We start from the raw sequence: 15,677 nt of genomic DNA, 5'->3' as shown, positions 1-15,677 counted from the left end.
GTCTTCGTGCTGCTAGTCCATTTATGGGTAGAATTTGGTTGTTTTCACCTTAAGGTCTATGTAACCTTGAATTGTTGTATTAGGTTTCCCTATAATATTGTCAAGCTGGTCAGAAAGCTTATAACAGAAGCTTTCAACTGAATTTCAGTCCTGGCTTAGGGCAGCTGAGATTAAATATTAGATCTGACTGGGAATAAGGTTAAATGTCATTCCTGATTCTTATTTAGTAAGACAAAATCTATAATGGTCTATCTTGCTTTTTGGTATCTGTGTGTCGTTTTCATTTCTACTCATTCTCTATGTTTTTGAAGAGTACCAATGTTTTTTTGGTTGAAAATTTGCTGTTTTTGTCTTCACAAAGCAATGGAAATCCCTTCCTTCCTTCCTTAAGACAATACAAATCACCCTTTTTTTGCTAAGGTCAATTGAAGGTGCTTGTAATGGTTTGGTTTGTTTAGTTTAATGTCCTATGAACAGCCAGGTCCATGTAAGGGTGTGTCAGGTTTAATGGTGGAGGAAAACTGGAGTACCTGTAGAAAAACCACTGACTCGTGGTCAGTACCTGGCAACTGCCCCACATGGGATTCAAACTCGCAAACCAAAGGTTGATAGCTTGTAGTAATATGTCTGAAAATCTTAACCATTCACCCACTGTGGCCACTTGTAAATTGTGTGCATAATAAATAATATTTACACATACTGTGTGCGTTATATATGATATTTACACATCATCATGCTTTGTATTGTCACTAAATGCAGCTATTCCAGTCAAATGCCAAATGATGATATCTTCTATATCTGGAGTGGTGATTAGATTTGTGCCTTACTAGGAGTTAAATACTGCTTGGCGCTTCGGAAAACGAATAAAAATATACATGGTAGAAGTGTTCTCAAGGAAATAATAAACATAAAGAAATAATAAAATTCTGAAAGAGAGAAAAATAAAACTTAATGATAAGTATGACATTGTTGAAAGCAATGTGAATAGAAGAATGTTGTCGTCTGCAAGTCATTGACTCCATGCTGTACACGTATTAACAATTGTTGAGTCATCAATTTCTACAAAGGCTTAACAAATATTCACTGAATTGTTTTTCCTTTGGACTGTTTGCTTATTATTGTTGTCATGGAAACCTACAGTAGAACTCTTTTGTACTTCCTGTACAGTTCAGTTGTACAGCTATAAAACATTCATTATTGTTACAAGAGTAAATATAACTCAACACCATGTATGATTACCCAAATATAAATACATTCAATCCGTCTAAAAATGTACCAAAAAAACTTTTTTTATTACTAAAGTTTTTAGAAAACTTTCTTCATATTAAGTGTACTTTGGTTAATGGAAGTCTATGTGAGTCTTGTTTTTAGGTTAATAGTGGAAACTGTTTGTGGTGCTTTGTGCATTGGTTGATGGAAACCCTTATATGCCTTGAAAGTTCAATGGAAACCCTTATGTGCCTTGAAAGTTCAATGGAAACCCATGTGATGCTTTGTGTGGTGGTTGATGGAAACCTCTGGTGATGTTTTGTGTGTAGATCTATGGAAACCTTTATATGCCCTGCAACTTTGATGGAAACCCTTGTGAATCTTTAGATGGAAACCCTTGTGAATCCTTATTGCCTCAGCTAGTAAAATCCATGTGAATCCTTATTGCCTCAACTAGTAAAAACCCATGTGAATCCTTATTGCCTCAGCTAGTAAAATCCATGTGAATCCTTATTGCCTCAAATAGTAAAAACCCATGTGAATCCTTATTGCCTCAGCTAGTAGAAATCCATGTGAATCCTTATTGCCTCAGCTGGTAGAAATCCTTGTTGCTTAACCTTTGAAATCCTTCTTTTGAGTTTCTATGTGCTGTTGCATATTGGAAGCTTATGAGAATACTTTGTTAAAACAAACAAAATCAAAAACAAAATACTATACATATAACAAGAGTGGTGACTTTGCCAAAATATGATTCGTGTCTTATGTAATATAGCATATTTGCCTTGTTATGGACAGTGACTGCTTTTATGGGGCAAGGTAACTTTGAGAGTAGGTTTCCCTGTGTGGAGGGTACAGGTGATTATATTGACAGAAAGTGGCCCTATAATTATTAGTGTCAAGTAACATTGACGATAGGTTACCCTGTCTTTAGGGCCCAGGTAAATTTGACAGTAGATCTCCCTGAGTTTAGGGTCCAGGTAAATTTGACAGTAGGTGCCCCTGTGCGTATGGACGAGGTAAATTTGACAGTAGGTACCCCTGTGCGTATGGACAAGGTAAATTTGACAGTAGGTACCCCTGTGTGTATGTAAGAGATAAATTTGACAGTAGGTACTCCTGTGTGTATGGACGAGGTAAATTTGACAGTAGGTACCCCTGTGTGTATGGACGAGATAAATTTGACAGTAGGTACCCCTGTGTGTATGTAAGAGATAAATTTGACAGTAGGTACCCCTGTGTGTATGGACGAGATAAATTTGACAGTAGGTACCCCCGTGTGTATGGACGAGATAAATTTGACAGTAGGTACCCCTGTGTGTATGGACGAGATAAATTTGACAGTAGGTACCCCTGTGTGTATGGACGAGATAAATTTGACAGTAGGTACCCCTGGCTTTAGGGACCTGGTAAATTTGTCACTAGGTTGCCCAATAGGATCAGGTAAATTTTATTTTAGAATTATTTTCCGTCTGTAAGGGTCAACTAATTAAAAATTTTAACGAGTCCAATTCCTGATGTTGGACATGTAGTGCACATTACCCTTTTTTGTTACATGTTGCATCTTCACTTCTCAAACACCACCTCATTAATTCAGCTTCCTGATAACTTACCTAAGATATTCTGACATTCTGAATTTCTTCTCTTTTGTGTCACTCTTAAAAAAAAATAATGCACAATTCTCTCAATCTCTATTTTTACCACTATCACAAGGTGACAGGTCCATGACCTTGAACTATCATTGACCTTCAAGATCAATAATGATCTTTAGGGTTGTTAATGACAGTATGGCTTGCCATAACAATTAATGACTCTGCATTTAGCTTTGGCCTTGACCTTTAACTTGGAGGTGTGTTTTGCTGTGAAGATGTAAAAGTTAGAACTCCACAAATGTATAATCATCAATATATATCGCTGCATCCACCATTGGTATGTCACGCTATATAGTCACCATTTTAACCAGTAATATAGTAGTTTTATATCTGTACATCCTGAATGTCTAGATATCATTATAAGTAATGTAGTGCTGGTATTATTTTTTTTTTCATTCATTTTACTTAATTTCACCAAAGGAAATCAATTATATTACCTTATATAGTGAACTGATCCAAATTTTCTTTTTCTTCCTTTTTTCTTGTTACATGCAATGAACATGTTCTAGCGTGGCTGATTATCTCATTAACAAGTAAGACTTTACCTATGTTTGCTCCCCATCTTTTATCTCCCGTACCGCATGTCTCCCGAAGTTTGCTCCCGATCTCTACCGCCTTGTCCCAGCCTCTGTGCATGTCAATTGGATACTTTAGCATGATATTAAATAGATTTGTTCATTAGAAATGTTTAGATGTTGAAATTTGTTACATTGAAAAACTTGGTACATGAACACTGAATATATTGAAAAACTTGGTACATGAACACTGAATATATACAACACACTGAAGTACTGTTGTTAAAGGTTACACAACACACTGAAGTTATACTGTTACAAAGTATGCAATACACTGAAGTTATACTGATACAAGTTTTAAATACAATGTATAGTTGAAACACAACATACTGAAGTCATACTGTTACAAAGTATGCAATACACTGAAGTTATACTGATACAAGTTTTCAATACAATGTATAGTTGAAACACAACATACTGAAGTCATACTGTTACAACTTATGTAACATACTGAATTTATACTGTTTCAAGTTATATTACACACTGAAGTCATACTGATACAACTTTGTAACATCTGAAGTCGTACTGTTACAAGTTATGTTAACACACTGAAGTCATACTGTTACAAATTATTGAACACACTGAAGTCATATTGTTCTAAGTTTAATTACACATTTAATTGATGCTGATGAAACTTATGTAACATACTGAAATCATACTGTTACAAGTTATGGAACACACTGAAGTCATGTTGTTTAAAGTTAACTTACTCCCCCCTGAATTAATGCTGATGCAACTTATGTCACATACTGAAGTCATACTGTTACAAGTTATATTGAAATCATACTGTTACAAGTTATGGAACACACTGAAGTCATACTGTTACAAGTTATATTTCACACTGATGTCATACTGATACAACTTATGTCACATACTGAAGTCATACTGTTACAAGTTATATTTCACACTGATGTCATACTGATACAACTTATGTAACATACTGAAGTCATATTGTTACAAGTTACATTACACATTTAATTATGGAATAGACTGATTACACAATAAAGCACTCTTTTAAGATTAATTACACACTGCAGTAATACTGATGTTATATAACGTGCTGAAGTCAAAGTATTACAAGGTATCTATAACACTAAAATGATCTGACACAGTTGATTATTACATATTGAAGTATTACAATTAAGATATACAATACATTGAAGATATGCTATACCAGGTACTCTGACAAGTTACATAACACACTGAATTAGTACTGATAGACATTATATTGTGTGAAAAAAAATACTGAAGTTACACTGTTACACATAATACATAACACTGAATTTAATACTGATAGACATTATACTGCGTGAAAAAAATATACTGAAGTTATACTGTTACTACACATGATACAACATACTGAATTAATACTGATAGACATTATACTGTCTGGAAAAAAACCATACTGAAATTAAACTGTGGTATAAGAATACACTGAAATTATGCTGCATTATAAAACACATCAAACAAATATAAGATATTTTACATGCTAGTTATCAAACAAAATACTTGTACCATTCTTAAAGTAAAATAAATCCTTAAATCTTAAGAAAAATGAAGAAAAAACAAATTTTGAGGAGTTATAAGGTAAGTGATGTTATAGATTTGACAGACTTGGTATGGTTTCCGTGGCAACTCTCTATATGCTGCATAACCTTCAATGTTTGTTCTCTCAATTTCTCTTTTGTACTGAAGATTTGCCTCCCCTTTCTCTGATTGTCTCGCTTTTTATTCTCGTGATCGCTTTTGTGTTTGTGAGGTGTTTCACAGATTTGTTTGTACAGACACACAATGCAATAACATTTGTGTGAATTGAAAATATTGGGCGGGATTGGACCATTAATTGTCTCGTCTGTGCCTGAAGATGAGACCGACCCATTTTGAGGATGCCAGGGACCTAACTTCCATTAACATGGATGTGTATTCAAGGCTATCCAAAGTGTACCCAATATTTATTTTTTTTTTATACTTTTCAATGTCTTTGCCATTCAATAAATAAGTTTTCACATCACAACAAGTTCTTAGATCAACACAAAATTCAAAAAAGAAAAAAAAGAAAACATTTTCATTAAGAAAGAATTAGTTTAACCATTCATTGATTTGATACAGTGATGGAGAGTTGACCAGATATACAGGTAAGTTGGTATGACTGAGAGTTGACCAGATATACAGGTAAGTTGGTGTGACGGAGAGTTGACCAGATATACAGGTAAGTTGGAGTGACATACAGTTGACCAGATATACAGGTAAGTTGGTGTGATGGACAGTTGACCAGATATACAGGTAAGTTGGTGGAGTGACATATAGTTGACCAGATATACAGGTAAGTTGGTATGACATACAGTTGACCAGATATACAGGTAAGTTGGAGTGACATACAGTTGACCAGATATACAGGTAAGTTGGAGTGACATACAGTTGACCAGATATACAGGTAAGTTGGAGTGACATACAGTTGACCAGATATACAGGTAAGTTGGAGTGACATACAGTTGACCAGATATACAGGTAAGTTGGAGTGACGGACAGTTGACCAGATATACAGGTAAGTTGGAGTTACATACAGTTGACCAGATATACAGGTAAGTTAGAGTGACACACAGTTGACCAGATTGGTGTGACACAGTACATGTATAGTTGGTAGTTGGGTGACAGACAGTTGACCAGATATACAGGTAAGTTGGAGTGACATACAGTTGACCAGATATACAGGTAAGTTGGAGTGACATACAGTTGACCAGATATACAGGTAAGTTGGTGTGACATACAGTTGACCAGATATACAGGTAAGTTGGAGTGACATACAGTTGACCAGATATACAGGTAAGTTGGTGTGACAGACAGTTGACCAGATATACAGGTAAGTTGGAGTGACATACAGTTGACCAGATATACAGGTAAGTTGGAGTGACATACAGTTGACCAGATATACAGGTAAGTTGGAGTGACATACAGTTGACCAGATATACAGGTAAGTTGGAGTGACAGTTGACCAGATATACAGGTAAGTTGGTGTGACGGACAGTTGACCAGATATACAGGTAAGTTGGAGTGACATACAGTTGACCAGATATACAGGTAAGTTAGAGTGACACACAGTTGACCAGATATACAGGTAAGTTGGAGTGACACACAGTTGACCAGATATACAGGTAAGTTGGTGTGACACACAGTTGACCAGATATACAGGTAAGTTAGAGTGACACACAGTTGACCAGATATACAGGTAAGTTGTGTAGTGACACACGTTGACCAGATATACAGGTAAGTTGGTGTGACAACAGTTGACCAGATATACAGGTAAGTTGTGTGTAATACATTGACCAGATATACAGGTAAGTTGGTGTGACAGACAGTTGACCAGATATACAGGTAAGTTGGTGTGACAGGACAGTTGACCAGATATACAGGTAAGTTGGTGTGACAGACAGTTGACCAGATATACAGGTAAGTTGGTGTGACATACAGTTGACCAGATATACAGGTAAGTTGGAGTGACATACAGTTGACCAGATATACAGGTAAGTTGGAGTGACATACAGTTGACCAGATATACAGGTAAGTTGGTGTGACATACAGTTGACCAGATATACAGGTAAGTTGGAGTGACATACAGTTGACCAGATATACAGGTAAGTTGGAGTGACATACAGTTGACCAGATATACAGGTAAGTTGGTGTGACATACAGTTGACCAGATATACAGGTAAGTTGGAGTGACATACAGTTGACCAGATATACAGGTAAGTTGGAGTGACATACAGTTGACCAGATATACAGGTAAGTTGGAGTGACATACAGTTGACCAGATATACAGGTAAGTTGGAGTGACATACAGTTGACCAATATACAGTAAGTTGGTGATACAGTTGACCAGATATACAGGTAAGTTGGAGTGACATACAGTTGACCAGATATACAGGTAAGTTGGAGTGACATACAGTTGACCAGATATACAGGTAAGTTGGAGTGACAGACAGTTGACCAGATATACAGGTAAGTTGGAGTGACATACAGTTGACCAGATATACAGGTAAGTTGGAGTGACATACAGTTGACCAGATATACAGGTAAGTTGGTGTGATGGACAGTTGACCAGATATACAGGTAAGTTGGAGTGACATACAGTTGACCAGATATACAGATAAGTTGGAGTGACATACAGTTGACCAGATATACAGGTAAGTTGGTATGTAATACAGTTGACCAGATATACAGGTAAGTTGGTGTGACATACAGTTGACCAGATATACAGGTAAGTTGGAGTGACAGACAGTTGACCAGATATACAGGTAAGTTGGAGTGACAGACAGTTGACCAGATATACAGGTAAGTTGGAGTGACAGACAGTTGACCAGATATACAGGTAATTTGGAGTGACATACAGTTGACCTTGAAGTAAAATCGTGTTCATATGTCCCGTATTGGGATTTGAGGGTACGTTAGATATGATGGTAGATCTGTCCATCCCTGTCCTGTCTGTATGGTCTGTTTCCATGGAGATGCATGACCCTATTGTCTATTGTTGTCGGAAATGATTGTAGTCTGGAAGGGCTCTATCTATTGTTCTGATCTTGACCTTGATCTTCCTTTTACCTTTGCTGGAAATGTTGTAACTTTTTAAGCTTTTTGTCAACATTTTAGGTATGCATTGTATACAGAAATGATGTTTTTGTGCCCTGACTTCTCTTAAAATGCATGTTCATAATTGTATTGTATGTCTATTTACATTGAGGATGACATCTTAACACTATTATGGTAAAAGTAGGTCAGGCTACAGAAAGGTCAAAGTTGATGATATTAGAAAAAGAAAGACAATTTATGCAGGAGATTAAGGAGAATTTACATTACTCAAAATATATTTGGGATGTATTGATTTAAACACTTTGTAGTAGTAAATAGTGATTTCAAATTGAAGTAAAAACAAAAATTATACCAAGTTGAACACTACATTATGGAGATCATTGGTGATTTATGAGTCAGTAATTACTTGGTTGGTAGTGCCCACAGGGAATCCGGAATAGTTAGTTTTGTGTTCCAAGTGTCTGCCTATCCTTCTCTATTGTGGTCTTTTATCTTGGAGGACCTATCTATCATCATATGGCATTTGAACTTTTTGTCTGGTATATAGGTCAGTGTCAGTGTGACCTCTATTTTGACCTACAGATTGTATGGCGTCCATTACTATGAGGCACTCAAAGTTAATACTTGGTTTATTGGTCTATTTATAGGAGAGGGAAATATGACATTTTAGCATATATATTCCGTAGCTTGCTTTGATTCATGAAATGATCTTATTATTAATTAGATCATTGGTGACTGGCAAATCATTGATTTGCTGCTGATGCTGGGATCATTTATGGTTTTGGATGAAGTTATGTTCTACAGCATCCTCGAGGTGAATCAAAAAGGATTAAGTGTAAATGACCATTGGAACAGAAATAGAATTCATGCTTTTGATTGTGTCTGGTCTGTTGTTCAGGAAATGTATTGATATGATTGAATTTTATTTGGTGCATGTATTGAGTAATGCTGACTCTGCAGTGGTTTCTAAATATGGAATGATTTTTTCCCTGGAGCAGTAAGGGTATTGTCAAATAAAGATGTGAAAAAAACATGTATCAATCTATGTTGGATTTGCAATGACATTTCATGAGTTCAAAAAGATTTAAGTTCAGCATGAAAAGAGACAAATTGCATTGGTTCTGGTTCATTCTCTTGCTCTGGTTCATCTTTAGTCTGATGATTATATTTATGTACCGGTACTGGCCTGAACCCTCGATAGAACTTGCATCATATAAAGCCGCAAGCCAGTGTGAAATGTATTGGAATTAGGTCGATGTGACCTTGAATTCAGGTTTCAGTGATTCATAGTAATGTAATACTAGGAGTAACATTTAATTTATGTGTTTATTGGTCAACAATTTTTTTTTAATACTCAGGGGTGTACCCCAAGGTGATGCAATATGTCCTTCACTTTTGAACCTAAGTTTATCTGTACATTTTGTTTTGTTTCCAGAAAAACTTCTTAATTGAGATTTTATAACCGAAATCGGCCAATAAATTTGTATTGAATACTCTGGGGTTTACCCTAGGGTGATGCAATGTGTCCTTCACTGTTCACCTTAATTGATTAAACCCCTCTATTTGAGATTTTATAACTGAAATTACACGGTAGTCAAAAATGTCTGTTTTAAATGCTCTGAGGTGAACTTTAGGGTAATGCAATGTGTCCTTCACTATTGAACCTAAATTTCCTTATACATGGAGACATTTCATTTCATTCACATAAAATATTCTTGTATCGATATTATTATATTACTGAAGTATTGTGGCTAGCAATTCAGGCTTTTGTTCTTAATTATTTGGTTGCATCCCAAATAAAAACTGTTGACGAGTGCCAGCACTGGGAATTCGTTACGAGCTGGTTGCTCGTGTGATCGTAACACTAATAATCAACGTTGTTGGTGAGAACATGGCAGTTCCACAGCGTGGCAGAATGATGGCTCATTCTACACATTAATATTGATTAGGATCAAATCCTCCATGTTGTGAACAGAAATCATAGCGAGAAAAATAGAAGCAAGGATATATGGGTTTGGATTTATTTTTGTACTTGAAGTTAAAGTTGACAGACAAGAGTTAGTAGGACTCGGGTGTAGCAGCTGTCGGTGATGGAACACAGCGTATTGATTCAGTAGAGTGCTAGGTCCGAGGGAAAAAAACTTAGATATATCACATGTCTTTCTGTATCCACAAAATCAATATCCAATTAAAATTTAGCATGTGCTTGGTCCTCCAAAAATAAATCTTCTTTACAAAAACTGGTTTGTTAGTAACAGTAGCATTTGGTTATTCATTGATATATGTACTTCTGTACAGGCTAAATAAGGAAACGTCTTAAGGCCGATCTTCACAGGCTAAGACGTACCAACGGTTATTGTAACCTTTTATATGCTTCTAGTGGCTAGGATTCAATCCTTCTTCACATTTACTTATGAACTTGTATTTCGTCTTGGCTTGGTTAGTTTATTTGTCTGGAATTTCTTTTTGTTGAAAGAATCGGAAAATCGGTGGGTTTGGAAATATGTTTCCTTAATCCTGAAATCCTTTTGGGGCAATTGATTTGGATTCTTTGATTGATCAAGCCTTCACTGATAGTTGTGCTCAGGTTTATCAGTGGATTTTTAAAGAGACATTTTTATGCTTTGCCATGAAATAGGAGGGAGTGCCGTATAGTGTTTTGAATATCCGTCCAAATCCGTCCCACCCTGTCCCATTGTGTCCTGTCCTGTCCTTCCCAGATTCCTTTCTGGTAAAGTACATAAAATATATCAACCAAGCTGAGGTCATTGTTGCATTGCAACATGAAAGTGCATCACATCGGTGGAATGAAGGATAACTGATAGGTTGTTACCTGTCAGTCAAACTGTCCGGTTACTGCACATAACTTTTTCATTTTGCTACAACATTGAGTAGGTACACGCGTGTTTGTGAGCACAAGGAATGGCTACATACTGCCTGGCAATCGGTCATTAGGATGCGATATGATGCATGGGAAATGACACAACATTTTTATGAAATTTTGCATATTTTGGTTGGGGGACATGTGTTTGGAATATTGAAAATTTTAACCTTAATATTTTGCATTTAGTTGAATTTGAACAAACTAAGGATGAAAAACAATTTAAAACACTTTTGTCTTGTGTACTTGTGTCAAATACAAAATTCAAATACAGATTGTGATTTGGTAGAGTACTGTTACCTGTTTGAATATCTGGTTTTTAGCCCACCATTTCAAATTGCTTTTTGTCTGTGGTCCTTCATCCGTCCTTCCTTCCGTCCGTCTGTCCATTAACAATTCTTGTAATCACTATTTTGCAAAAACTATTCTGAAGGGATCATTCTCAAATTGCATATGTATGTTCCCCTAGGGCCCTAGTTGTTCATATTGCATTTTGGTACCGATTGGTCGCCAAGCAGGTATCTTGGATTTTGATAGTTAATGTTTGTTATTGCTATTTCTCATGAAGTACTGAAGGAATCTGTCTCAATTTCACCTGTATGTTCCCCTAGGACCTTAGTTATGCATATTATTTTGGGATTAATCGGTGAACAAGATGAATGCCAGGCAGCCATCTTGGATTTTTGATTGTTAAAGTGTGTTATCACTATTTCTCAGAAAGTATTGAAGGGATCATTCCCAAATTTCATATGTATGTTCCCCTAGGGCCTTAGAAGTGTTTATTACGTTTTGGGACTGATTGGTGAACAAGATAGCCAATTGGCCGCCATCTTAGATTTCATCGTTAAAGTTTGTTACCGCTATTTCTCAGAAAGTACTGAAAGGATCTGTCTCAAAATTTATTTGTAGTATGTTGTTTGAAAAAGTTTGAAAAGCAGGGAAAATTAAGATCCCTCTTTCCATTGTCAGACACAGATCATTCTTTGGTGGGCGCCAAGATCCCTTTGGGATCTCTTGTTCTCTGGGTACTTTGGGTTTCTTTCCACATGAAGATCTCTTGAAGGCTTCCATTCAGCTGGCAAGAATGATTAATAGAAGTTATTGTACCGATAACTTGTTTCACAACTGCTGTAAAAATGAACGAAATTTATTTTATGCCAACTTTATTGACAACAGAAACAGATGACACAATAATTACAAGAGATTCTTGTGGCCCTATATAGAAACACCAGATAAGTTTAAGTTTATCTTACAGTGGGTCGTAGGTACATTACTTATCTAAACCGTTCCAGCTTTTCTTCTAATGTTTGAAATTCTGTGGAAGTAAATGAAATATCCAGCGTAGTTTGAACAGGATTCTGGGGAAACCACAGCCAAACCAAACAAGCATCTGGCATAGGTTCTAGATCTAGAAATAGCATTTTGTTGTCAAATGCAAATTATTGCAAGACTTTTTATATTTACTAGTGCAGATTTTCTGATAAGGATGGGATTCAATGTATTGCACATAAAATTATTTTGGTCATTTTGAATTTATTGAAGTAATCAAAATAAACAGGTCATTTATATGACCTATAAATAGGTCATTTATATGACCTATAAAGGTCATCTGCATGACCTAAAAGGTCACGATGAACTATTATGATATAGCCATGTATCAACTTTGTCTGTTGTAGCGCCTGTGTGAGGTCACTTTTTGCAATTCAATCTTTTTTTTAAAGTTAACACCTAAGGAATTAGTTTAAATTTGACTGGAATGATTGTTGGATAGTCCAGATGAATTATTGTTATTTTATTAATCCTAGATGACCAGAAAAAATCAGGAGCATACATAAATGTTTCTCTGTATTTGCTTGATGTCTTTTAAATTGTCCTAGTATGGTTTAATATTTAAAGGATTTTGACTATTCATTCTTTCGCCCTTAAAAATCATGCATGATGGAATGATCTAGTCTTTGATTTAGAAGAGTCTAAATGTGTCTTCAGGGGTGACTGAGTTAAGAACCACAATAATCTTAGCACAGCATTATTGAGGAAAAAAAGAAACAAACATGAAAAGAAAATTCTACATAAAATCTAGTTTTATAGAATGAAGATTTGATAAAATCTAGAATGAGATATGCACTAGCCTGTAAAACCGTAAAGAAATTCCGAGAAAGGTTTTCGTTATGTGATCAAGTTTGTGAGCCATCGTTTTGATCTATTTTCTGATAACTTGTACACTAGGGGCTGACTATTGAATTGTTGTGATGTAATTACAGGGACCTACACTAGAACAATGCTGGTGGTACCAGGCTATCAGCTGTAGGCCATCAGGATTATAGGAGGGTGGGGGTGAGGGATTTTGGTGCACTGAAATTTATGGGAGGTGGGGGTGTGGGATTTTGATGTACTATGTTTTAAAAGAGGCTGAAGGGTTGGAGACAGAGATTTGGGGGGAGGGGGGTAAATGCACTAAGATATAAAGGTTTAGAGGAGGCTGAGGGGCGATGGAAAGTGGGTGTCTATGCTATTAAGATATAAGAGAAGTTGAAGGTTGGGAGAGGTGGATGGGGGGCTTTGATGCATTTCAGATATAAAAGAGGCTAGGGGATGGGAGGTGGGGTTGGGGGTGTCAATGCACTTAGATTTAGAGAAGGTTGATGGGTGGGAGGTTTGGGGAGGGGGTGTCAATGCCTTTAGATTTAGAGAATGCTGATGGGTGGGATGTGGGGGTGAGGGTGTCGAGGAGAGGCTGAGGGTGGGGAGAAGCAGTTATCAATGCACTCTCTTGCAGTATTGAATTAGTATCTTTTGTTGAATTGCAGAAGTAATGCAATAATTCCATGTTTAACACAAAAAGATCAATAGTAATCTGATCAAATTCTCTTCAAACATTTAAAAAAAAAAACTCCATTTAAATCAGTTTAAATGAAACACAGAATTTTTAAGGCTTTCTCGAATTTGTGTTATAAGACAGAGGATTACAATCAATCCTTATTAGAGCTCACAGAACTGTCATGTAACCTTGGGAGACTCGGAAGGCAGCTTGACTGATGGTGTTGAGACACACAGAGACACATTAGGCCTAACAGACTCTTTTTAAATCATTCACCCCTGATATTTCATAATGCACTGGTCTAGTCTTTGATTTAGAAGAGCTTAAATAATGTCTTCAGGGGTGAATGAGTTAATGTGAGACACAGAGAAGCATCACTCTGAAGTTGTTTAGGTTAAGATCCCTGCTATAAAAATTCCTAAATGATGCACTTATCAACTCTAACTACATGTTGCTTGACAGAAGTATAAATTAGTCCTTATGTAGTGAATATTTATAATTCACAATCAAACCCTTGTCCATAAAAACATAGATTTAAGGTGTAACCCTGGTCAATACTAGCCGCAATATATCACTTGGCTATAGAGAACTTCTCTTTAGCTCGATCGGTTGAGAGTCAGGCTAGTAATTCTGAGGTCCCGAGTTTGATCCCTGGCAAAGGCAGGTATTAAATTTATAGTAAATCCTTCACCATGTTACAAAGAGACAAAGAAAATGGTCTTTATAAACAGGTTCAATTGTGTTTGGGACCCAATCAACTGGTCATATTAAACAGGTGGTTCTTATATAGAGGTGGCCACTGTGGCAGGTCTTACTCTATAGGTGATAGGGACAGAAGCTGGTATCAGGTATAGGTAAAGCATTTTTGCAGTGTGACAAAGTGTGCAAGCTTTGGTGTCTGCATTATACTATATATTTGTTGCAAGTGAGTAAACCTTGTATTAGGTGAGGTGCATATTTGAAAAAGTGTACATCATTGTATATACTGATCTGACCTCAGGGTTGTGTGTTCGGATTCTTTTAGAATGTTCTATATAGAAAGAGGAGTAAAATTGTGTTCAGAAGTTTCTGGGTTTGAACTGTAGTTAATCCATATATTTTACACAATTACTCTTAAAAAAAAATTCACAAAGTGTAGATTATTGTATTTACCCAACCTACCTCAGGGATGTGTGTTCGGAGGTTTTTAGGATGAAAACAATAGAAAGAGGAGTAAAATTGTGTTGCAGATGTGGATAGGATCAATGGCCGTCATGGTCAGGTAGCTCAGTTCACAGAGATTCAGTCTACTAGCCATCCATGTATTTTACATGAATTCTTAACCTTGGTTGTGCAAGTGTTTAACTGTACAGTTACACTGTATGTTAGATTTATGTTTTGAAAAGGGCAAGATATAAGGTAAAAGTTGTAACGCATTAGTTGTGGATTATAGACCAAGGGAGGTAACTAATTGTTTAAAATATAGCTTAAAAAAAATAATAAACCTCTATTTCTGAATTAATTATCATCTCTATTAACAAAAACGTATGTGGTAGAGCAAGCAATAATGAATTTTTGTCTTGAATTTAAGACTGAATTTCATTTTGAATAATGAAAATTAAAAATAACTTTGTATAGAATTTACTTTCCAGGCATAATTAAGTAATTTAATGATGTAACAAAAAAAAGAGAAAAAATAGTACTCAACGTTGATATTTGTTACAAGCCATTTGAATTATTAGGTATGTAAAATTTGAGATGAAGTGACTGAAAAAGTGTCTTAATTTTTGTTGCTTAATTATATTTTTCAGCTCCATAGAGTACGGGGTAGACAGTGAGAACTTAAGTCTTTCAGCAATCAGAACTATTAGAGTACTTCGTCCACTCCGCGCTATTAACAGGATTCCAAGTAAGTATCTGTTCGCTCTGAGCTAAATATGGATCATCCCCCGCCCCCATAACCATTTTTAGTGAAAAAAATG

The 15,677-nt window shown here is 36.0% G+C and overlaps 1 protein-coding gene across 2 annotated transcripts in view; it reads left to right on the top strand.

Moving 5' to 3' along the window:
* The window catches only part of LOC138323574 (voltage-dependent T-type calcium channel subunit alpha-1G-like), a 96,496-nt gene that overhangs the window by 17,097 nt on the left and 63,722 nt on the right, over positions 1 to 15,677 (top strand). For both annotated transcript variants that reach the window (XM_069268271.1, XM_069268270.1), the window contains exon 2: positions 15,507 to 15,604. In XM_069268271.1, coding sequence (XP_069124372.1) covers positions 15,507 to 15,604 — 98 coding nt within the window. The remainder of the gene's footprint in view (positions 1 to 15,506; positions 15,605 to 15,677) is intronic.

Source organism: Argopecten irradians, chromosome 5, assembly GCF_041381155.1.
Source record: "Argopecten irradians isolate NY chromosome 5, Ai_NY, whole genome shotgun sequence".
Classification (NCBI taxonomy): domain Eukaryota; kingdom Metazoa; phylum Mollusca; class Bivalvia; order Pectinida; family Pectinidae; genus Argopecten; species Argopecten irradians.
Note: the sequence above shows the minus strand (reverse complement) of the source record. Positions and strands in the feature narration are given on the sequence as shown.